The sequence below is a fragment of the Sphaeramia orbicularis genome, chromosome 12 (assembly GCF_902148855.1).
Source record: "Sphaeramia orbicularis chromosome 12, fSphaOr1.1, whole genome shotgun sequence".
Taxonomy (NCBI): domain Eukaryota; kingdom Metazoa; phylum Chordata; class Actinopteri; order Kurtiformes; family Apogonidae; genus Sphaeramia; species Sphaeramia orbicularis.
The window spans coordinates 5,334,907-5,360,611 of NC_043968.1; the positions used below are offsets into that span (position 1 = coordinate 5,334,907).

General features: G+C 36.0%; 1 protein-coding gene across 3 annotated transcripts in view; it reads left to right on the forward strand.

Annotated features, from left to right (window-relative positions):
* Positions 1-292: 292 nt before the first annotated feature.
* Positions 293-25,705, forward strand: part of ccbe1 (collagen and calcium binding EGF domains 1) — a 103,912-nt gene continuing 78,499 nt past the window's right edge. For all 3 annotated transcript variants that reach the window (XM_030149521.1, XM_030149519.1, XM_030149522.1), the window contains exons 1-2: positions 293-679; positions 2,668-2,748. In XM_030149521.1, the coding sequence (XP_030005381.1) occupies positions 576-679; positions 2,668-2,748 (185 nt within the window). In that variant the 5' untranslated portion in view covers positions 293-575. The remainder of the gene's footprint in view (positions 680-2,667; positions 2,749-25,705) is intronic.

The window sequence follows — 25,705 nt, forward strand, 5'->3', positions numbered from 1 at the left end:
TGCACGCGGGTGCCGGTAGAGGAGAGATCTCGCGTGCACTTGATAATCAGTTAAAATGCCAAAGTTAACGTGAAGATAAAGACAACAACGGGTACGCGACGGTATGTAAGGTTTGTTTGAGTGATTTTAAAAAGGTTATAAAGCTGTCTTTTCATTGTTGTTGTTGTTTTTTTGCTGAGCAGCCTCGCGGTGGCAGCAAAGATGAGCTCATCATGTAGTCTCGTGCACGCGGGTGCCGGTAGAGGAGAGGTCTCGCGTGCACTTGTTAGTCAGTTAAACTGCTAAAGTTAACGGGAAGATACAGACAACAACAGGTACGTCAGGTTTGTTTGACTGATTAGAAAAAAAGTTATGAAGCTGTCGTCACTTCTAAAGAAACAATATTAGTGCACAGTTGGGTGAAGTGTCCTTCACTGAGGGGAAAGTAGAGTGTGGAGCCTCCGGGGCAGTGGGAGGGTCCACCCCGGCACACACACACCCAAGCCCGGGTCGGATCTGTGAGGAGCACCGGCTAACCGAGCATCAACCAGGGGAGGAGGACCGACCAGGACCCGACTGAGGACCCGACCGATGACATGATCCTCCAACACCCCAGGAGTCCTCTGCTGCTCACGGTCACCTGCATGTGTTTCACCGGAGGGTTGTTCTGGTCCTACCAAGAAGAGGATGCGACTGACGGGTAAATAGCACACAACTGGACTGATTAAAGACAATAAGACTGATTAAATATCACACAATAAGACTAAAGACAATAAGACTGATTAAATATCACACAACTGGACTGATTAAAGACAATAAGACTGATTAAAGACAATAAGACTGATTAAATATCACACAATAAGACTAAAGACAATAAGACTGATTAAATATCACACAATAAGACTAAAGACAATAAGACTGATTAAATATCACACAACTGGACTGATTAAAGACAATGAGACTAATTAAAGACAATAAGACTAATTAAAGACAATAAGACTAATTAAATATCACACAACTGGACTGATTAAAGACAATGAGACTAATTAAAGACAATAAGACTAATTAAAGACAATAAGACTAATTAAATATCACACAACTGGACTGATTAAAGACAATAAGACTGATTAAATATCACACAACTGGACTGATTAAAGACAATAAGACTAATTAAAGACAATAAGACTTATAAAAGTAAAGACAACAGGACTGATTAAAGCAGGGGTGTCAAACTCATTTTCTTTCAGGTTCCACATTCAGCCCAATTTGATCTGCAATGGGCCGAACCAGTAAAATAACAACAGAATAACCTATAAATAATGACCACTTTTTAAAAAAAATTTTTAGTGCAAAAAAAAAAAAAGACATTCAGTTATGCCAATTTTTGCGTTTATAGACTATCCAAACAAAAAGAATGTGAATAACTTGAAAAAAATGAAATTTGTTAAGAAATACAAGTACAATCTTATCAATTTTATCCCTCGACTTGTCATTTATACATATGCATTACAGATCAGATCTACAAGGACACAAAACTTTTAGTGACAGGCAGAAAATAGTTGAAATTGGGCTGAATTTTCTTTAGACATTTCAGGTTGTTCATATTTGTCATGGTTATTCATATTTTATTGTTAAAGGATAGTTTGTAAATGCAAATATTTTCATAATTTAATGTTTTTTGCGCTAAATCAAAGAGAAAAAAATTGATGTTCTCATTATTTATAGCGGCTAAAATTAGCTTAGAGGTCTTATTTATGTCTTTGTGCATAAGAAATCAATATGTCATCATGGCATGCGTGGCATCATGATGTTTCCAGTAGAGGCACTTATTTAATAAAAAACAAAAAAAGCTGGTACTTTGCTGACATTTCCTGGGTCTTAGGAGGTTAGAAAAATAAGTGTAGTTTTAACAATCTCATACTTCAGCTTCAACTCATTAGTCCATGTGCATTCTGGATCAGATCTCCAAAGACACTAAACACTGAGGAACAGGAAGAAAAGAGTTCAAACTGGACTGAATTTAATACAGACATTTCAGGTTGGTCACATTTGTTCAGGTTTTTCACATTTTGTTGTTACAGGATAGTTTATAAATGTAAATATTTTCATAATTTAATCTTATTTTTGCACTAAAACAAAGAAAAAAAATTGAAGTTGTCATTATTTACAGACATAATGTAATATTTTTTTCACATCAAACCCAGTAGTAAATATGCAGTTATTCTTTTTTGTCGGTTCTTCTGCTGTTATTATTTGACTGTAGATCAGATTGGTCTGGATGTGGAACCCACACTAAAATGAGTTCCACAGCCTGGACTGTGGAATTTATACACTATGTAAATTCATCCCAGGGGTCAGATTGGAACCTTTAGAGGGGGCCACATTTGGCCCCTGGGATGCATGTTTGACACGCCTGTATGGACTCTATGCACTGCCCCAGTACTTCCTGAACTTCAGGTGGGTCCTTTATTTCCTGTCTTTCATTATTGGACACACTGATTAATCCAGGTGTGTCTGCTACTTCTTGCTGTGACTACTGATTAATTAGGCACACCTGGATTCAATAATGGTCCAATAATGAAAGACAGGAAATAAAGGACCCACCTGAAGTTCAGGAAGTAGTGGGGCTGTGCAATAAAGTAAACAAAAAAAATGCACTTACTTTCTCTTAAAATGCTTATTTCACAGTGAAAAGTGCTCTGAAAATAACATTTCCACAACGAAGTACCCCTGCGTGAAGTCGACAGGAGAAGTTACAACGTGCTACAGGTACAGCGATGATTCATGTGGTTGGATGAGGTTCAGGTTGTGGTTGAGGTATTCACTCTGAAAAGGGTTAGGATTGTGTGAAATTGCAAGGGCCTGTGAAGAACTGCCTCTTAAAAGAGCCGCTCCCTATGATCAAAAAGATATCTTACAAATTCATTACTGAGGCTCAAACTGTGATACACAATGCCTTCTGTGATCAGAGATGTACAAAACAACATAGAGTCCTTACTTATGTAGAAGCTGGCCACACACACACACACACACACACACACACACTTTTGCACTATTTTCATATCTGATGCTGTTCTGATCTGTTATTCCCTACATAACCACTACTGATTGCACTACCACTGCTACTGTAAATAGTCTTGCACATATATACACTTTATATTCTATTATATTCTTCATACCACCTATTTCAGGGTTCCTACAGATTTCTACAAGTTAAATTTAAGACTTTTTAAGACTACTTGGAAAAGAATTTAATGCCCGTTTCATAGACATATTGGCAAAAATTTGTTACTCCTAGAATTTCGGAAAATGTCTTCATTTACTCCAATGCCTTAATTCCTACAGTTCTCAGTCATTTCTCACCAGGGGCTGCAAAGTTAGCGATAACTGGTTCCTAATTTCAGTATAAATTAGGAGGTTGGAACAGGTGGAACTGAGTGATGTTATTTTCTTTGTAACGTGAACATTTAACAGACACATTGAAACACAATACAGCCAACAAGTTTATGGCAACATAATTTAAGACCTACCATATCAAATTTTATACATTTTAAAGACTTTTTTTTTAAGGTATTAAATGTAGATTTGTAAATCTTAAGACTTTTTAAGACCCTGCGTAACCCTGTAGTTATTCTTATTCTATTTTTACCTCTTTTTTTTAAAATGTTGCATGGCTTTTAATTTACAAAGTAAGAGAGGAGTGATATCTCAATCAGTAAGTAAAAGTGGAAAAAGGGCACTCAAAGTATAAGTAAATATTAGGTCTTAATGTGAAAACTATACTGCTCTAGCTTGATTTAAAAGTAATGAAATTGAGGAAAACTTTCATTTGAAGTTACATTTAGGTAGGAAAACGGAAAGAAAACTTCCTGCGAACTGACTATTTATTTAAGATATGTTCCAGACAGTGTAGCTTATTATTATTTTGATTAAGTCAGATGTTTATATGACTTTCACCACTCTGCTTCTAAGCTTTAGGTAATCATTACAGGAAAAAAATTAACTATTTACATATAATACCACTAATATGTGTTGAGATGACGGTAATTTTGACAGATGGGCTCAAGTGGATTTTCACATAATCATCCTTTCCAAACCAAAGGGATCATAGCAATCTAAATATCCACAATCCTGCCGTTTGGACTGCTATACTCTGACACCAGCTTTAATTATGACAGTTCACACACTAACACTGCGGACACTGCCTTGCCTCGCAGCAAAAACTCTTTTCAGAGGATTAAGTGGTTACAACCTAATCTGTCTTCATTGCAGCAGGGCACCTACCAGGCATAATGAAAAAAATACTGTTCTATACTGACTTTAAGGAACGTGTCTTAACACCATGCATAGAGGTATTTCATCAAATTGTTGAAAATGTAACATTTACTTACTGGAACTGTAAACAAAGCAGGCTTTATATATTAAATTTAAGTTAAGTTTAAGTTGCGGTAAAAGTTATTCTGTTTGAAAAAATGAAAAAGAATCTTATGCGCCTTCCCACTGCCTTTCCATTAATATTGTCATTATGTGTTGAACAGCCCCGGACCCAAATGTACAAAAATTCATCACTAGCTGCCATAACATCAGCATATTTTACATTTTTTACTGACTCCTCTGTCGTCAAAACATCCCCTTTATGTATGTTTTGCACACAAAATCTGATGAAAAGACCAGTGAAGCAAAAGATGACACTCTTCTTCTACTTGAATTAGGCAGAGGTGGAAAAAGTATTGTCATTCTTTACTTTTGTGAAAGTAGAAATACCACAGTGACATTGTTCAAAATGTAACTCCATTAAAAGTACAGAATGAGCCTTGGTTTTACTACAATCAAACACTATATTTTTGTTTTCATCACAAACAAAGAACATTTTATTATTGTTGTTTGTCACTGTGGTCAGATATTCCTGGTAGTACTGGATAGATTAGTGGTATAGTGCTCCATTGTATAATTATGTCATTAGTTTAGTATGTAAAAAAAAAATAAGATGAAAAATTACAAGCATCTTCAAGTGTAGCAGTATTTATCATCAGAATACTTAATTAATCCGAGGGGGAAATTATTGGATGTTACACTTGAGCCATTCAAGTAGAATAAAAAGTAACTGGAAAGAAATTATCAATACAACAGAAAAACCCCCACAAAATTAGAACAGCAATTTGTACAATATGTACTAGTCAATATATTATCAATATGATAAAGAAATATCAGGGTTCCTGCAGGGTCTTAAAAAGTCTTAAAAGTCTTGAATTTACAAATCTGCATTTAATACCTTAAAAGAGTCTTTAAAAGGTATTACATTTGATATGGTAGGTCTTAAATTATGTTGCCATAAACTTGTTGGATGTGTTGTGTTTAAATGTGTCTGTTAAATGTCCAAACTGCAAAGAAAGTAACATTAGTTGACTAGTTCCTCCCGTTCCAACCTGACAATTTATACGGAAATTAGGAACCAATCATCGCTAACTTTACAGCCTCCACTGAGAAGTGACTCAGAACAATGGAAATCAAAGTATTGGAGTAAATAAATACATTTTCCTAAATTCTAGGAGTCATGAATTTTTGCCAATATGGCCATGAAATAGGCATTATATTTTGTTCTAAGTAGTCTTTAAAAGGTCTTAAAAAGTCTGAAATTTAACTTGTAGAAACCTGTAGGAACCCTGAATATTCATAATAAGTGTAATAATATAACAGTATATTTATATTTGGAGCTGAATATTTCTCACTGAATTTTAATGGCGCAGAACAACAAAGTAACATAAAACTATAAGAGCTTTATATAAGTGCATCCAATGTGTATATGATTAGAAAGTTCGATTCCACCACAGGAATTATGAAAGTGAATGGACCTCTCATATGTCAGTCTATCAGATGTCTGTGTGTCTGACTCCAGGCTACAGGACCTCTTTTGGGTCCTGACCCTACGTTTTGGAAAGGGAGGACTGACAGGACAAAGCCACAGGGCTGTAGTGGACTGTGATGCACATTGTATGTTGTGTCGGTCTACAAATCCTGCAGTTTATCCAAGGAATCATTTTCAAACATTTAGTGATTTACAGGCGTTCTATTTTTGTGTGTCCTATTGTGGGAAAAAGGTTTGAGAACTAAAAGAAATGCAGAATGTTAAATATTTTCAGAAGTTTTCCAAATGCACCCTTTGTGAGGTTTGGTCTCTGCTGTACTTGACAAACTGCTGGCTGTGGTTCAAGCACACAGTGACATCCTGTTTGATCTTCAAATCTCAAACACACTCTTAACATAATTATGTTGGTTTATGGTTATTGGCTGCAGCCACAGTTGTTTCCCACAATGTTTATTTAAAGAAGAAAAACTGTTTTAGGCGAGAGCCCAGATCATGTGTTGCGGGTGCATTTCAGTTCACCTGTGCAGTGCCTATCAGCCCTCTAATGGGCTGTGGACGAGAAGTTTTATTGGATTGCCAAAAGCTCAGATTGATGATCTGAAAGTGATAAGAGGAGTATGGATTGTGCACATTGCATTTTCCCAAAATATAGTCTCATACTGGTGCAATTGAGCTTTGGCGTTACTGACATTTACTTCAAAGAAATCGTGAGTAAAGCTGGCAAGATGGATTTTCCAATGGAAACTGGAGTCTTATGGCATTCATTAACTCATGAGTACAGCGTTAGAGCCTGCACCTTTCTCAGTGTTTGGCTGCTGTAATAAATAGTTATTTAAGCACTGTCACAAGGACTATTTGTGTAAAAGCTGTTGCGTGAACAATCTGAGTTACAGCAATTTGATGCATGGGCACTGGCCCCCACATTTTCCTCTTAACCCATAAAGACCCAGTGCTACTTTTGTGTCACTTCCCAAATGAATTTTTCTCTCTATTTAACCTTTATTAAATTATTTATAACTATTACAATATTGTCCTCTGTATTTTGCAATGTTCACTCTAAATCATGTATTTTCCTATATTTAATTTCCAACATTTATTTTAGATGTTCATGAAAAAAGAGTACATTCAAAGGTTATTATATCAAAACAGAGAAAACTGAAGAAAAAGTGCCTTTTTTTGAATAAAATATATCATTAGCTGAATGTAAAAACAAGCATCTCCATCCACTGTCATTGATCTAACTCAATGGGTGTTTCCACAGTATATACGAAGCCTCTGAACGTCCAAATATGGCCATATCTGATGACTATGAAAAGATGAATAACTGTATTTTACACTAATTGTTTACATGTATTGATAGGATTAATGGATCAACAGGTATGAAACATTTTCAGAATCAGAATCAGCTTTATTGGCTAAGTATGTGAACACATACAAAGAATTTGGCTTCGGTTTTTGCATTGGTCACTACATACAGTTCCAACATGAACCCAGAACAACATGTGGACCTGGACACAATATAGACAAACAGTCCACTGGAGACAGAGACAACAATGGGTTCAGATTTACAGTGGATTTACAATGGAATAAGTAGAGAAAGTACAAATTGGAGTTTTTATACAGTGAGTGGATGTGTGGATCCGGTCTATTAAAAATATATGTATATGTTTATATTATGTACAGTGGGTTTTACATTGTAATATGTACAGAAAGTGCAAACTGAAGTATTTATACAGTGAGTGGATATGTACAGGAATACAGTCTGCAAAAATATATATTTATCTTTGTATGTATGTATGTATAGATAGATAGATATTATTGTAGTGCAAATAGAGTTTTTTACATAGTGCAAATTAGACAGTTTTAGAAAGAGTGGAGAATATACATTGTGAATTGCTGAATTGGAGTCAGGGGGTACTGACACTGGATGGGTCATGAAATGTGAAGTAGGGATGTAACGATTACTGGTATAATGATAAACCGCGGTAAAATTCCTGACCGTTAGTATTACTGTTTAAATTCTAATTATCATGATAACTGTGTTTGATTACCACACTTTGAAAACTCATGGTACTGCACATTTCCTGGAGAAGCAACAGCACTCCAGGTGCTATCTATCTATCTATCTATCTATCTATCTATCTATCTATCTATCTATCTATCTATCTATCTATCTATCTATCTATCTATCTATCTATCTATCTATCTATCTATCTATCTATCTATGAAAAAGAAACTCAAACAACTCAAACTGGTCAAACAGTGTCCATAAGATTCCATCTTTAATACACATTTCTATTTTTGATTGTTTACATGTTAATATTTTAATGTTTCTGCAACAGAAAGTATATTGTGGCAATTATTTAATTTTATTTATTTATTCATTTATTTATTCTTCAAAATACAACTTGGTTAGATTATTTCAGTGTGTGTATTAGTACTTTTTGAATATTTTGAGCACAATTTCAACAATACCCCGATAATAATGATAACCGTGATAATTTTGGTCACAATAACCATGATATGAAATTTTCATATCGTTACATCCCTAGTGTGAAGTGTTCATCAGAGTGACGGCCTGGGGGAAAAACTGTTCTTGTGTCTGGTTGTTTTGGCGTACAGTGCTCTGTATCGCCTGCCGGAGGGGAGAAGTTCAAACATGTTGTGACCGGGGTGTGAGGGGTCTGCAGCCATGTTTCCTGATTCTGGATATGTGTAAGTCCTGAATGGTGGGCGAATTAGCCCTGATTTCAGATCAGTAGATGCTTTTGGTCACCAGTGGATGTTTTGGGTCTTTATGGGTTAATGTTCATACCTGCTTTTGACAACAACCTGTTTTCTTTTGTTGCCATGTGAGTAACAGAATGTACTTGTGTTTGGTGCAGTTAGTTTCCTGTATGTATACAAGACTGCAGTATGAAGTCAGTCAAACTGGCATTAGACAGATATTGTACTTTAAGGGTCCTGTCAGGCCTGATTGAGAGTGGAGGACATATGAAGGAATTTGGTAACTGGCCCCTTCTTGGCCATGCCACTTTGTGCAGACTGAACTCATCCTTGCAGCATTCATCATATTGAGAAAGGGCACCAAAGGAGACGCCAGAGCCTCATACAGAGCATGTGTCACAGTGAGAGCGGTACCAGAGCCACAGCTGACTGCTACCACATCCGTCTTAATGTCAGTGCACATACTTTTCTCACTGTTCCTGGGTTCTTTCATATACAGATTGTCACAGATTTAACCTTTTTGTATCCAAAGAAACCTAATGTTTCATTCCTTTTTCCATTTACCTCTCTGTATATTAATGTTGTTTCTGTATTTATCCAGTCGCAATTATACATCTTTTCATTCCGACATACTGTAGTTAAACATGGATTTGAATTCAGGGAGAAAAACCTGGCTTTGGGTTTTTGCTACTTATATGTAGAATGTGTGTGATTGCAACATAAATGCTTTACTACAAACCAAAGCACTGTGTGATTAAAACGATAAGGTGTGAGCTGTTTGCTCCAACTTGGCAACATGTTCAGTGCTAAGCAGTTACTGCTGTGGTGTTTTAGCACTGCAACCCTCCCAAGATTACTAACTGTAATCAGAGTTGGCAGTGTTTTGGCGTTTTCTGCTCACATAGTCTGAGGTTGTGTAGGTGGTCCTATTCTCCGGTTCCATGAAGACACACTAGTCATCTCCCTAACTGCTTAATTTTTCTTACGTACAGTTGTTGCTTCTAGTGAAAATATAAACTGACCTCTTTTCTTTGTCTGGAAATGTTTTTCTTCACCTTGTCTTATAAAGCAGATTACTGAGTTAGCTGGGAGACTAAGCTGTGTATAACCTAGATGAGAGTTGCAGACTTACACTAAAGGGGCTTTCAGGTTTGGTTCGGCAGATTCTGCTTTTTAAAACAGACCTACACCACAGGAAACAACACAGACATGACAAGGGCTGTGAATTGGCAAGAATCTGGTGATACGATACAAATCACAATACTGGGATCACGATACGATATATCATGATACTGTTAAAAAGGCAGTTTTTTGTTTGTTTCTTTTTTTTAATGATTATTTCCTTGAAGAATTGAATTACACCAACACATTTTTATTTGATCCCAACAGGATCGAATGCTATATCACAAAATGTTCCTCTGTTAAAACTTAAATTCTGTTTTACAGACATTACAGTTTCAGATCCTGTTCAAATGTTCATATTCTATTAGTTTACAACTAACATCAGAACAGGATTTTAGTATAATCCCAACAAAGGAACTAACATTATTTAATACAACAATGTTAAATAATAATAACTAAGATATAAACAATAAAGAAAAATAAAAAACAAAAATGAACCTTCACCAAATCTGCATTTGAATAAATACCTAAAAAATATTGATACAGTATTTTTCTAATATCAGTACAGTATTGTCAAATGAAATATCACGATATATTGCAGAACCAATATTATCCAACACCCCTAGGCATGACACCATCAGATCTTTATGATTTTATGAACTCGTTTAGGCTCAAAATGACCCATTTCATCAGCTGGTAATAGAGACATTAATATAAAGATACAGAGGTTTTCGTTGTTTGGATACATTAAATATGCACAAGTAAGAAATCAGGAGAAACATTTCCGCATTTGAACATACACACCTTCCCTCTGCAGTATTCCTCTCTGTCTAAATGTACATCCAGATGTGGTTTCATGCTGTTGTGGAAAAGAAAAGCTAAAATATTAGGGTTATGGGAGGTGCCAAATTGTTTCTCTGAAGTACCACTATTAGGGCTTTTTTTTTTTTTTTTTTAATTTTTACGGGTTTTAGGTGGAACCATTTTAATCAAAGATGCGTCATTAACAGTCTGTACACATGCACAACAGACCATAATGGGGTTTTTTTCATCCTTGATTACCTTGAGCCGTTTTTAGTATAATTACTATTTATTATGTTACAGTCTAGCTTTTGTTTAAACTCAGTATTTTCACAAAATCACCAAAAAGTAGTGAGTTTACTTATTTTATATTCTTTTTTTTTACACTGGTTTCTCAAACTCTGTACTGTTTTTTTTTGTCTCCCCCTCTCTGCCCAATCTGTTGAATATGACACACCCACCACAGTTTGCACTTCAGGCAATTAACAGCATATTATTTTTTGGATCCAGCTAGGAGTCAGTAGCCACTTTTACATGGTGATCCCGCAAAAAAGGTGAGATGGGGATCCCACCTTTTTGCCACCATTCACTGTTTTCCACAGTCAAGCCAAAGGAGTAACAGAGGTGAGACAGGCTGGACTTTTACACACCTGTGTTCCAGAATCAAAGGGGCGGTGACACAGCGTATAGTGTGACGTATAACTTTCATGTCAGAAATTTCCTAAGCATAGCTAACTTTTCCAGAGTCGGCCCCGTCTTTCACCATTCCACGATGTTAGCGTGGACGGTGTCCTTTATCTGAAGTGACAACAGCTCGCTGATCTCTGCGTCTCCCCAGTTCAACATCTTTCTGGTCGCTTTGTTTACTGTACACGGCCCACTCTGATTTTTAAATCCCCCCATTGCGGGGGTTGCACACGCAATATCAAAACAACTCCTTGGTTGCAGAACGAGGGGTGTTCCTTTTACATAGTGTTCTGGGATTACGATTCCACCTTTATCGTGGCCCTGTTACTACCTCCAGAAGCGTTACAGAGCCAGGACCAAATGATCTCACCATTTCATTTACACAGACATCGAATAAAGGTGAAATATTCCCTTAACAGAAGTGCTGTGTAAAAGAGACTAATGCAGTGGTTCCCAACCTTTTTTGGCTCGTGACCCCATTTTAACATCACAAATTTCTGGTGACTCCAGACATTCAAAACACTTTTTTTTTGTTGCTAAAATTAATTTGTTTTTGATCATGTAATAGTTTGCTATACTATGTTGCAAATAAACGTTCGTTTTAGAGGACATTTAGTCGATATAATGTATATTATTATGGACAGAGGCAGTAAATCCAGGTGTAGATTACTGCACAAAGGGAGAATTGGATTTTCCTTGGACAGGATATGTACAGTCAGTCCAGCTGTGATTTACAAGGAGGACAATTAATACTGAACTAACAAGAACTGAAACTATGAATTATGAAAGAGCTGCAGCATCTGAAACTGACCACAGTGAACATTTGACACAGAAACAGAACCACAGTGCTGCAGTTTCACAACCACAGTTTTTCAGGTCTGTTATGGATTAGGGTTAGGGATCGTCTCTATCGGCTCACCATAAATTTTTTTTGTAATTTTTTTTTTTTTTTTCATCAATTACTAGAAATTTCAGGTGACCCCATTGAATTCCAGGCGACCCTACGTGGGGTCTCGACCCCAAGGTTGAAAAACACTGGACTAATGTATCAGGTTCTGAATCAAAGTATTTGTGGTTGAAAGTCACTAAATGGACTACAGCAGTTCCGTCTTGGTGTTAATGAGTAGAGCAGTAAAGTTAGATCACTTAACAACAGTGGCTAATAAAAGCCATCAATCTCATATTGAACCCTCCTCCATGTTCAACTTTAAGAAAACCTACACTATGATCTTCCACCACAGGGTAAATATTTTACATCCTAAAAACAGATACACAAGGAGATGCACTGGAATTACAATAAACTAAAAGGCATTTATGTTGTTTTTGCCCAGTGATGTCAAAAACATATCACACTGAAGTTATTTTTATAGTTGTATCCAGTAAATCAGAGCCCGGTCCGGTGAGTTAACTCTGTTAAAATGCAGAAACATTAATAATCTGTCTAAAGAGGCTCCATCAAACGGTCATTACACCATCATGATTATAGATGTTGGCCTTACTCGCTCCATGAAGGAAATGCTTGGAAGAGAAGCAGAACTCAGGCAGAGTGAGTCTCACCACTCTCCAGCTGTAACACTTATGTATAATTGATGTGTGGCATGTGTAATTGTTGCTTTGTTATTTTTCCAAATAATTCTGCTGGTACTGAGTGTTGTGTTGTTTTGTCCTCCCCTCCTCCTCTGATCCCTCTGTGTTCACTCTGGAATTCAAGCAAAACTCCAGTTTATGTCGTCAGGACACTGATAATAGACACAATGACGCTCCATTTACACTCATCCTGTAAATATCCCCATTAGACTACATACTGAATGAGGCCCGAGACATGTTTAACTCTCTGTCATTGCACTGAGTTTGGCTACAAATTTATACAAAAAAGAAGAATTTCCACAGCAGAATCGGTAATTGATTTACGTTGTAATTTTCAGACAGATTTGAGCACAGTGGGGACCACAGGGCCTGGCATTTCTCTCTTTCCGTGTTTTTAAATCTGCTTTTCGCATCAAATTTAAATGTACTCTGCACCTTGGAATAATGCTCTCAACAGGACCTCTGTACCCTCTCAAATCTCAGACAACTTTCAACAGAACAAATACCCCTGGGGTATGTTTCGTTGCCATATTGTCATCCTGCCAGTCAGTCAGACTGTGTTTTTAGATGTGATTTGGCTTGAAGTATTCTGCACTGAAACACAAAATGAGTCTGAATGTATGACAACACATGAATACAGTTGTTCATTCTGGGGAGAAACAGATGGGTGAATTAATTTCCACCAACAGGATGTTGCAGGTGATTAAAAACAGCAAGTAAGAAAACAACACATAAAACCCAAAAATATAAAAACACACACATATAAAGTAAGAGTTGCAGTGCAGAGTTTGGAAGGAGAATATAAAATGTAAAAAGTCCAAATCCTTTTAGTCGAAGGCAGCAGTGAACAGGTGAGTCTGGAACCTGGACTGAAAAGAACTCAGACTGTCAGATATCAGACCTGATATTTTCTGGTAGTTTGTTCCAGATATATGGAGCATAGAAACTGAGCGCTGATTCTCCATGTTTAGTTCTGACTTTGGGAACCCATAGATAGATATAGACAAACATTACAAACTGGCATGTGTGCCTATAATGCTGTTGCTTCTCCAGGAAATGCACAGTACCGTGAGTTTTCAAGGTGCGGTAATCAAACACGGTTATCATGATAATTAGAATTTAAACGGTAATACTAACTGTCTGCAGTTTTACTGCGGTTTATCGTTATACCGGTAATCGTTACATCCCTACTTGGTATATTGTCAGTAGATCATCCATAAAAACTGTCCACTTACTCGCATGTTTTTTATGGACTGTAGCCCGGTTAATTTGCGCTGGATTTAGTAAATGTAAATGTAAAGTTTGAGTTTCAGTTCCCTGTTTTATTGATTAATTACTTTGGGCTTGATGTTCAATGAAAGAGACTTACTTTTTGATTTAAGTATTTATGATGATGTTCACATCAACAGTGATAAACTTTCTGATTAAGTAAAAAATAATTGAATTTCCACAGCGATAGTGATTAGTGTGATTAGTAATCCACAGGGTTCATACGTGTGCTTGAAATCCTTGAAAATGCTTGAATTTCAATGTTGTGTTTTCAAGGTCTGAAAAGTGCTTGAATTTAAGTTGAAATGCTTGAAAGTTCTTGTAGTTCACAACTCTGTGATGTGATTGATTGATTTATTTTTAATATTAACTCTACCAGGTTAGATTTCAAGCCAAAGCTACTCACATAGAGGTGATACATTTAGAAAATAAAACTTTATATCGAAAAAGAAGATTACCTGCTGTTCTCAGGTCGACTCCAGGTACATTTTTATCGTACTCTTTGTCTCAGTGGGAGTGTGTCTGAAGAACCTCAAGTGGTTTCCCTTTTTTGCATAAAACTTTGTTCTCCTTTAATTTCTAAACTTTTTGCTACTATGAAACCTAATTTTAGCCGTTTGTAGCATTATACAATATACATCATTGTGATAAAAGTGAAAAAAATAATCATGAGTTTATGTATTCCTGTAGATGTGTGTTTTACCACAGTGATAAGGTGCTGTGCTGGAAAAAAATTGAAAATTACCCTCAAAAGTGCTTGAATTTGACTTTGAAAATGTGTGCAAACTCTGTATCCATTAGTCTATCAGTGAACTTTTAAAAATTTTGAAAAGCTCCCGAGACAAGAAATAAACTATTGGGGACCTTTTTTTTTTAAACTTTATTTTTATCGTTTATTTTATGTACATTACAAAACAAGACAAACATAGGGGACATTTGGGATACACTGACTACAATAAACCTTGTGACTAACAATTATTTTTAGTAGTGTGACGTTGAAATGAAACTCGTCCATTTCTTCCGTTTATCCTGACTCAGTTCTTCTTCAGTTTCAGTCCATGGGTCAGAATCTCCATCTGAAATATTCCATTCACAGTTTGGATCCAGTCGTTAGTTGTAGGTGGTTCTAATCTGCACCATTTTTTGGTAATAGCATTTTTGCAGGCTGATAACAGTATTATACACAAATATTTATCCTTTTTTCTTACATTATTACCAATAATCCATCCAAAATACATCACCAAACATGTTTTAGGAATTACATAACCCAATATCTGAACAACTGTTGAATATATATTATCCCAGAATGATGCAAGTTTAGGACAAAACCAAAAGACATGTGCATGATTGATACTGATATCTGCACATTCTGTCCAACAAGGTTGAACTCTGGACGTATATTTAGCTGTAATTTTAGGTGTTATGAAAAATCTAATTATATTTTTCCAGTAATGTTCACTCCATGTTCTTGAAGAAGTGGTCAACTGTTGAGTTCTCCACATATTGATCCATTCCTCCTCTGAGACACATATTCCTAGTACTTTTTTATTGGCGACCTTTGACCATATTTCAGATAAATTTTCTTGTCCAGCTTTTTATGTCTTTTTATACATAATTTGTATGTTTCTATTCAAAGCCTTATTTGTTTAACCGTACGTGTGCAGTTTCAAACTGTGAGAATGTAAACCTCCAGGAGAAAAATGCTGATTTACCCTTGAGGGAAATTAGGAAATATAATTATAATTTACAGTGATTACTGTTGCCACAGACATTCTGAGTTGGTGTTTTTGTTACAGGCACATTATTAAGAGGCAGTAGACACGTATTAGCAAGACCTGTCTTTTGTAGAAAAAGGAAGCCTTTGTTTTACTGTAAACAATATTCCAATGAAGCTTACACGGAGTGGTTCCCAAAGCCACATTCTGATATATTAAACAGCATCTTGAGTTACTCATTCAACCACACATTTTCACTGAAACCAGCATTTAGGTAAGTTGTTTACCACTGGAAGCACTTCATAGTTGTAATTGAAAAAACACATCATGATACATTACCGCCAATGACTTGTCCAAGGAAGGAGCCTGGACTAAATCCAAACTATTACTCAACAGCTCTAAGAGTGAAACTGAGTTTACCAGAAATTATTCTGAGCAGATGCAGAATCAGATAGGATGAAAGTCATGCCAATCAAAATAAATAAATAAATAAATTAAATGCCTCAAAGAATTGACAGGACCTGACACTGTTCCTCATCATACAGAAACAAAAAAGAGTGAATAAATGTTTATGTTACAAAGAAAAGCAGCCAGACACCAGACTCGAGTCGATCAAAATGTAATAAGCCCCTGTTTGGACAAACTAATGCATGTGCTTAATATGCCTACCTGTCAGTGTGGTCACATATATCCCAGAATTCTTTATAAACCAAATCCCTAAACTGATGCATCACATCTTGTCAAAACAAAGAAATGAACGTGTTTTCTATCAGTGTTCAGAAAGGGGATCTGTGGCCTGCTAAGTGAAGTAGGATAGCTGTATTGTAGATTGGAGGAGTTGACATGAGTAATTGGAGTTGGTGTTTAATGACAGCTCCCACACAGCTGGAGGTTCAAACTGATACAAAGGCAAAGAGGAGCAACAGCTGCCACGGAACATTCAAAACTCACACTGAGGCTCCACGGCTGTCATTGTCCTGCTATCTAATTAAACCAAGTGCACCTGATTTTATCACAATTAGTCAAGTCAAATTGGTCTTTTTTCTAGCTTGTCTTAGCAGTCCGATGTAACATATACTGCCTGGCCAAAAAAGAAAAGCCACCACAGAAAAAAAGGTCACACACTCTAAACCTCCTGTCGTAGCACTATAAATCATTCCATTTTAGATGTATTATCTTTCTTCTGTTGTTTTTACTTAATATTTTTATTTCACTGTTTTTAATTGTACAGCTGGTTTTATGTCTTTTTAAGCGATTCTTGTATTTTAGTCTATCACAGGTGTCAAACATGTGTCCCGGAGGCCAAATCCAGCCCGCCATAGGGTCCAGTCTGACCCGTGGCATGAATTTGTGAAATGCAAAAATTACCCATAAGATATTAACGATCATTTTATTTCAGGTTCCACATTCAGACCAATTCAATCTCAACTGGGTCAGAAATGCTGTCATAACATAAATAATGACAACTCCAAATTTTCTCCTTGAAAATGTAAATATTGTCATGTAATTTTAATGTATTTACACTAAAACTAACTATTGTTTCTCAAAAACCATGAATAACCTGAAGAAATACATACAACCAGAAATGTGTTAAGAAGTGCAATTTTAAAATATTCTGTCTGTTACTAAATGTTTTGTGTATTTGTAGATCAGCTGTGATCTGTAAGTCATAATGTACATGTGGAAATGATAAACTGAGGCAGAATATTGTAAAAATTGCACCTATTTTTCTTTAGAAATTTTAGTTTGTTTATGTTAGTCACATTGTTTCAAAGGATAGTTTGTAGATGTAAACATGTCCATGATGTAATTTTTGACCTTTTTCACTCTAAAACATAAAACAAAGTTTGGAGTTGACATTATTTACGCACCATTATGTTATTATTTCACTGGTCTGGCCCACTTGGGGTCAAACTTGCCTAAATGTGGCCCCTGAACTGAATGAGTTTGACAGCCCTGGTCTATCATTTTGCTTTTTATTCTTCTGTACGACACTGTTTTTAATTGTACAAGCTGTTTTATGTTTTTAATCTAGTCTTGTATTTTTCTTTTCATTTTTGGGTTTTCCCCTGTAAGTTGCTTTGAAAAAAGTGTCTGCCAAATGCATAAATGTAAATGTAAGTGTAATATTTCGTTGATGGAATACCCTGGTCATTCCGTATATTCAGGTAGTCAGCTGACCTCATTCTTTGGACACATAATGTTGTTGAACCCAGACCTGACCAACTGCAGCAGCCCCAGGTCATAGCACTGCCCCCACAGGCTTGTGCAGTAGGCACTAGGCATGATGGGTGCTTCTTCCATTGGTCCAGAATCCAATCTTTATGCTCCCTAGCAAATTGAAGCCTTCATTTCTGGTTAACTTGTTGCCTGCTGAAAGATAATCACCCATGCAGAAATTATCCAATAGGAGGCTTGTACCTATTTGCTTGGTTAAATCCAGGTGGTGACTTTTTTTTTTTTTTGGCCAGGCAGTGTAGTAATGGTATTTTTGTGTATAGGGCTGTGTATCGGCAAGAATCTGGTGATACAAGTCACAATACTAGGATCACAATACGATATATCATGATATTTTTTCTTCTTTTTTGCATTTTTTCAGTGAGAATCATATATATATATATATATATATATATGATTATTATATATATCATCATATATCATATATTTTACTGTATCTAATTTACTGATCATGTAGATGTTCATAAAAGCTCAAATTAAAGTTGAGTGTTATTGTATCAAAAACATAGAAAACTGAAGAAAGTGACTTTTTCAGCGAAAATATCAATAACTGATAGGGGTGTGTATCGGCAAGAATCTGGTGATATGATACAAGTCACAATACTAGGATCACGATACGATATGTCACGATATATCATGATACTGTTAAAAAGGCAATTTTTGTTTGTTTCTTTTTTTTTTTTTTTTTTAAGATTTTTTCCTGGAAGAATTGAATTACGCCAGAAATATGCTCAAATACTAAACACATTTTTATTTCAGAACAGGATCTAATGTTATATCATAACATTTTTCTAATTCTCCTAGTTTCCAAAGAAACTACCATCTGCCTTTCAGACAGTAAAAAGTGCTTTTAGGATGATTCAAATAACCATTCTTTAATAAGACAGTGTTAAATAATAATAAATAAGATAGAAACAATAAAGAAAAACAAAAAAACTAAAATGAACCTTTGCCATATCTGCATTTGAATAAATACCTAAAAATATTGATATAGTGCTTTTTAATATCGATACAGTATTGTGAAATGAAATATCGCGATATATTGCAGGACCAATATTTTCTTACAGCCCTATTTGTGTATGGTCTTTATTTAGCTTTACTCTGTTCTGCAGAAACGTTGGCTGTCTTTGTTTTTGATCTGGAGCCTACATGCCAGCGTTGTGTGCTATTTTTGCTCATTCACATCGTTAATGAATTACCTGAGAATGTGCTTCTGTCCTACTTTCGCTGCACAGGTGGGACCAGGTGCACCTGCATGTGCACCTTTATACCTATAGACCTCATCACAAATACATCATTACTCAGAGCCCGCCTTGTTTGTTGCCTGGTTCCTTTTAGATAAATGTACCTTTTGCATTGTGTAACCTTGTTTTATCGTTCCTTTACTGAGTCTGTTTTCTCTTTTTGCCTGGTGCCATTGTTCGCTCAGACCTCAGTTGCAGAGAAACTCACTGAATCAAACAGTCAGATGGTCCAGTTGCCTGATTGGTCAGTCCCAGTCATGTCCCTCCTCCCTGTCCCACACTAAACAGGTCCAGAGGATGGTTTCATCAGTTCTGAATAATGACTCCCATCCTTTACCAGGTGAATTTCAGCTCCTTTCCCTGGACGGAGGTTGTTAGTCCCAGGTTCAGGACACAGCGTTTATAAAAACAGTTTTGTTCCTGTCGCCGTCACTGAGCTCAAGAAAAAATAGTGACATTGCACTGTGTTTACTTACTTTAGTTATTTATTCTATTTATTTGCTTTATTTATTAGTATTGTGACTTCTAATTTTTAAATGTTATGTTTGTATCCTGGTTTTTATCCCAGACTGTTTTTATCTTCTCTGCGTTTTTATTGTGTTTTATTGCATCTTGTTTTTATTTATTTGATCTTATTTATTTATTTTATTCTTTTCCTTCTCCATGCTGCTGTACTGATGAATGATGGAACACTGAGCACTTTTTGTCCTGTCTGCAAGCTCGATCCAGTACCTGCAGAATAGGTTCCATGTATGTCTTGTTGTAATGCCAAAGCAATCCCTTCATCTGCAAAACAAATCTACCCACGGGTACAAAAAAGTAACCTTGAACCTTGAACCTGTGTTGCAGAACTGTAAAGTAAGTTACAGGATGTTTTTGCGTATACTGACCCAGAATTGCTCTGAAAGTACACATGTATTTGGTGTGGTTTATGTGTACAGCCAAATACAGTCCATCCAGCCCACAGGATATTTAATCTGTATTATAAAAGCCAAGTGGCCTCTGTGTGCGTGTGCGTATGTGTGTCTCTGGATTCACACAAAATCCATACAGAGCTGACTGCGGTAGTTTGGCATACTTATGTATTTATGGTCAAGGAACAGACTAGTGAAAATGGCAAGTTTATAGGACCAATATTTTGGGAGATATTAGTAATTTTGGAATACAATAGCCTTACAGTCACGTTGCTATACCCAGAATGCTTTGGCGGTGACTGCTGGACAAATGTGGTACAACATGCACGAACACACAACAGCATAAAAACTACTACATCTAGAACCCGTAGATCCCCACAGGTCAATGCACTAGTAAGTATATAAATAAATATGTGTAGCATTTTCCTTTCTACTGTATATTGAAATAATCCACAAGCAAATAGGATGTTAAAAATGTACCATCCCCAAACATGTGTGTTCACCTTATTAGTAGCAAATAATGAACACATCCCACTAAAAGCTTGTTCTTGCTATTCGGACACTGAATAATAATGTCAAACCAGTTAAGTCAGATCAATGTTTACTGAAAATCAGCTGCATTCTGCACTTACATTTGTAGGATTAAACATTTCAAGCTTCACTCAACTGCCTTCTGTTTTTGTCCCCAGATTTGGAGGTGTCTTTGAATGCATCATACATTCTATGCGTCCCAAATTCAACAATCTACTTCACTTTTTACAGTAAACGTTACCTCATAAAATCAGAAAACTGGTCACAAAGCTTGTATGAACAGGAGCATTTATCATTTTTCCTGTTTTAATACTTTGCTCTTTGCTTTTTTGTTCCTTTCTTGTTCTTTCTCTGCACTATTTTTAATACTTACATGCTAAAATCAGAAATGTATTCCATTTATTTCAGACAGCAAAGTTTTAAAATTATTTCCAGCAAATGTACATTTTTGTACATTAGAACCACAAGTACCTATTAAAAATCTTATCCAGTATGCATACCTGCAGGTAAAAGTCCTTGACTTTAGAGTTTTGGATGCTGATAGTAAACAAATTAATGCTTTTCAGTTGTTGGAAAAATTTTGGAACTTAAAAACATGAAATTGATGACCTGTTGTACATCATCTGATTCTCATCTGTCATTCTTTGTAGGATTTTTTTGTTTTTTTTTCAACACCAGTTGAAAATGTGATTTCAGGACTTTGTGTGATTTACAGAACTGTTGTAAAAACACATGTGCAGTGTTAAGGATCAGAAAAGATGGGGAAAGAATCATTATTGTACACCAGCATAATTTATGATTAGCATTTGTTTTTCGCAAAAGCCTGTGCTGTCGACCATCAGTTATCAGCCACTTTAGTCTGTATGTCTATTCTGTGGAAATATGTTTTATTTTGATCTAAATAATTTATATCACATACGCCCCAGAGCCAGGCATTATTCTGTGTCACTTTAATGACATTGCACTTTGAACCACATCGTGAATAATATTTGAACAGAAGTCAGGCCAATTGGAAGCCAGTCATTTCTACACGTCCTGTTATTTGTGCTGTTGTATGTTCTCACAGTCACTGCCGAACTTTGTTTTGTGTGGGAGGCAGATTTTTGAAGATTGATTTACATTTATCATTTGTCTTTGTTTCTGAGTGATAGTTCACAAAATGTTTTAACAGCACATAGATGAGACATAAATGACTAGTTTTCGCTCTTGTCAACACTTCAGCTGGAGTGTTAATATGCCCTATTAGGTAAAGGATGATTCCCGTACACATCCTGTTCCATAAAAAGCATTGCAGAAGATGCAGCAGAGTGTAAGTTATCATAGTGAGAGAGCAGGGGAGGACATGTTAGTGTTAAGGAGCATTCCTCAGTGACGGATGTGGAGTACAAGCAGCAGCAAACATCCTCCGGACTCTCATTTTTCTGGGCTAGAGAGCACATTATTAATTAAGGCACTACATATCAAAATGCACCTAGGTGTTCATTTTTGCTGTTAAATATTTGATTCTCTTTAATAGTCAGGCAACAGAATAATAAATTCTTAAATATGCTTTAATATTTTACCATGGCTGTTTACTTAGTGGAAAATGCCGGGTTGTTTCATGACCCAAATGCTGGTTTCGTGGCTGCTGGGTCAAATGTTTGGGTGGGTTCGTCCTAATATTGGGATAAAATAATGATCCAGTGCGTTGAGTTGGACACATAGACTGTATATAATTATTGGCTGGAGGAGTCCTGAGGTCACCCATTGGTTTCTGAACTTTGGCTGTCAAGTTGGCTTTTTAGGGCCAGAAGTGACCATATTTGGACAAAAGGGGTGGAACTACAGAAGCCTTAAGAGTCACAGGCAAGGTTCTAATAGTTTTGGATTTTTCATTCTAGTTTAGTTTTATTTCGTTTGGACTTTTGTCCTCTAATTCAGTTAGTTTGAATTGGTTTTTAGAGCAGGTTTGATAGTTTTTATTAGTTTTCATTTTTTTCTAAATGCTTAGTTTTAGTGTTAATTTTAGTTTGTCATATCAGGACTCTGCTGCTTTCTCCCAACTTTAGTCTCCATGTTTCCAGGTAGAGTGGGGACCAGAAGACGACTGGAAACCACAAGTGAACACAAGTGACGGACCAAAAAGTGTCGTACGATGACAGCACAGAAAATTGCTAGAGCCAAATAAATCACTTTCATATCAATCCTACATTGACAAAGATGAAAACGAAAGGAATTTTATCCATAATTTTTATAAGTTTTGGTTAGTTTTGTAAACACACAATACAGTTTCAGTTAGTTATGGTTTTTTCCTTTTAATTATAGTTTTTGTTTATTTCAGTTAACGAAAATGTTTTTTCAATTCTAGTTTTTGTCATTTCGTTAGTTTTCGTTAACGGTAATAACCTTGGTCAGAGGTGAGTTAACACAGCCAAATGTAAACTTCATAAATCATTGAGCAATGACGCCATTGTATAGACTTGTCAGTGGAACTTATTAACCATAACTACAGTAGAGCTCATATGTGTTTTGTCAAATAAACTGAAACTCTAGAAGTCCGACTCAGCGGTCATTCAAACCAGAACTGTCAGCAGATATAAAAGCTTCTATTTAACTTGAGATTAACTGGAGGAGCATGTTAAAGATGGTCCAGATCGCTTATTGAATGATCCAGATAACTTAATGACACTGAGATGTGCGACAAGCTTGCTAACATTAGCCTGTTGACATGCTCGTTTGTACCAATGCAAGCTATTGTGTACATTAATGTGCCACATGAAAGTGCGTGCTAACATTTTTCAGATTTTAATTGAGACAGCTAACTAGTTTCTCAACCAATGTAGTGGGCATGCAGATGCCATTGAGTAGGGTGGTAGCAATATATTTTATCCCATATTTATTATAAAAAAAAAAATAATAATAATAATAACCCAACATTAGTGATGTAACGATATGAAAATTTCATATCACGGTTATTGTGGCCAAAAATTATCACAATTATCATTATTATTGTGGTATTGTTGAAATTGTGCTCAAAATGTTCCAAAAGTACTAATACACACACTGAAGTAATTTAACCAAGTTGTATTTTGAAAAAAAACAAAATGAAATAATTGGCACAATGTCCCTTCTGTTGCAGAAACATTCAAATATTACCCCTTAGTGGTCTGAGCCTATTTTGTCCATTTTTCAGTCCTTTTGATTTTGCCTTTATATACTATATAAACAAATGTTTACTATACCCATGTTTGGGATCTGTTTTTTCAGCACAACTTCATCTACGAGGGGCGACTGAAAAGTTTTGAGCCGAACATGGAAAGGATTAAGATATGAAGACCAAATTTGGTCCATGAAATCTTTCACATCTCTTAATCCTATCCACTAAATTTCGTGGTCAGATCAATCTTTTTCCCTGTTTTCCAGGTCCCTGAACTTTCTGTATCAAGTGTTTCTTGAAAAATGGACAAACATGAGTATGGGGCTCATTTGTGAGTATGGATGAGACTGGGGTCCATCACTATCAGCCTGAGACCAAGGAGCAGTAAAACTATGGAAACATCCCATGGCACCAACCCCAAAGAAGGCAAAGGTCGGATGCGTACTTGATGACAGCCCCATACTCAAGTTTGTCCACTTTTCAGGAAACACTTGATACAGAAAGTTCAGGGACCTGGAAAACAAGGAAAAAGATTGATCTGACCAAAAAATTTAGTGGATAGGATTAAGAGATGTGAAAGATCTCATGGACCAAATTTGGTCTTCATATCTTAATCCTTTCCATGTTAGGCTCAAAACTTTTCAGTCGCCCCTCGTATATCATCTATTATTTTTTTCACTTTAACCTACTATTAAAACATAAAAGGACAAAAAATATATAAAATCCGATTTGAAAAATGTAATTTATTGCATAAATAACAAACAGATGTTTAATGAACCTTTTCACAGACTTTAAAAGTGAATATTGGTTCCAAATATTAGGTATAGAAAATTAAAATTGTAATAAATTAAAACTATACTCAAATATTTGACATAAAAGCCGATCTTTACATTGGCGTTTTCTCCAGACAAGTGCGGTAATCAAACACGGTTATCATGATAATTAGAATTTAAACACTAATACTAACCGTCTGCAATCTTACCGCTGTTTACCTTCATACCAGTAATCGTTACATCCCTACCCAACATGCTAGTACACTCCAGCACGGCTGCGTTTGTCCATATGTGACCCAGCACAGAGTCACTGAAATAACCTAATTTTGGTTATTTTTAACTCAACGACTTTTAGAGTGTATGAAGAGAAAAGTGTTTCAGGGATTAAAAACACATCCATCACTCCTTTTGTAGATGCTAATCAGAGTTATTATTTGAGCTGTATAACTGGACAGAGAGTAATTTGATTTCTTCATTACAGATGTACTTTGCCATCTGTTTCCATTTTAAAGACCGTAATACGAAACGTGTCTTTACCGGAAAGACCATGATTGACCATGGGATTTCAAATGTTTCATGGCTCCTGAAGCTTGGAGTTATCAGGATAATGTGACAGCTGATGTTTGGATGATTTTGATCTACAGGCCAGGGTGCACAGAGTTTACACTGTAGATGGGAGTTATCAAACAGTGGACAGGACAGGCTGTTGACTGAAAGGAGTCATCTGCCTTCATTAACACCTCCACATCTTCAGAGGCTGATAGAACTGGACTGGAGGAGTGTGGAGGAGCATGGAGGACCAGCTGAAGATCTGAATGGAAATGAGGACTGAAGAGGGATTACCATAAATATCATATATTTCTATAAGACACCCACTTGGCCTCTTTTCACCCCCAGCACTGTGTTCTTACATATGATCCAGATTCAGTCATCACTTAAAAGCATGTGTGGCACAAGGTCTTAATAGTTTTGGATTTTTCATTCTAGTTTAGTTTTATTTAGTTTTGACTTTTTTTCTCTAATTCACTTCATTTTAATTCATTTTTAGAGCAGGTTTGATAGTTTTTATTAGTTTACATTTTTTTTCTAAATGCTTAGTTTTAGTTTAGTTTTAGT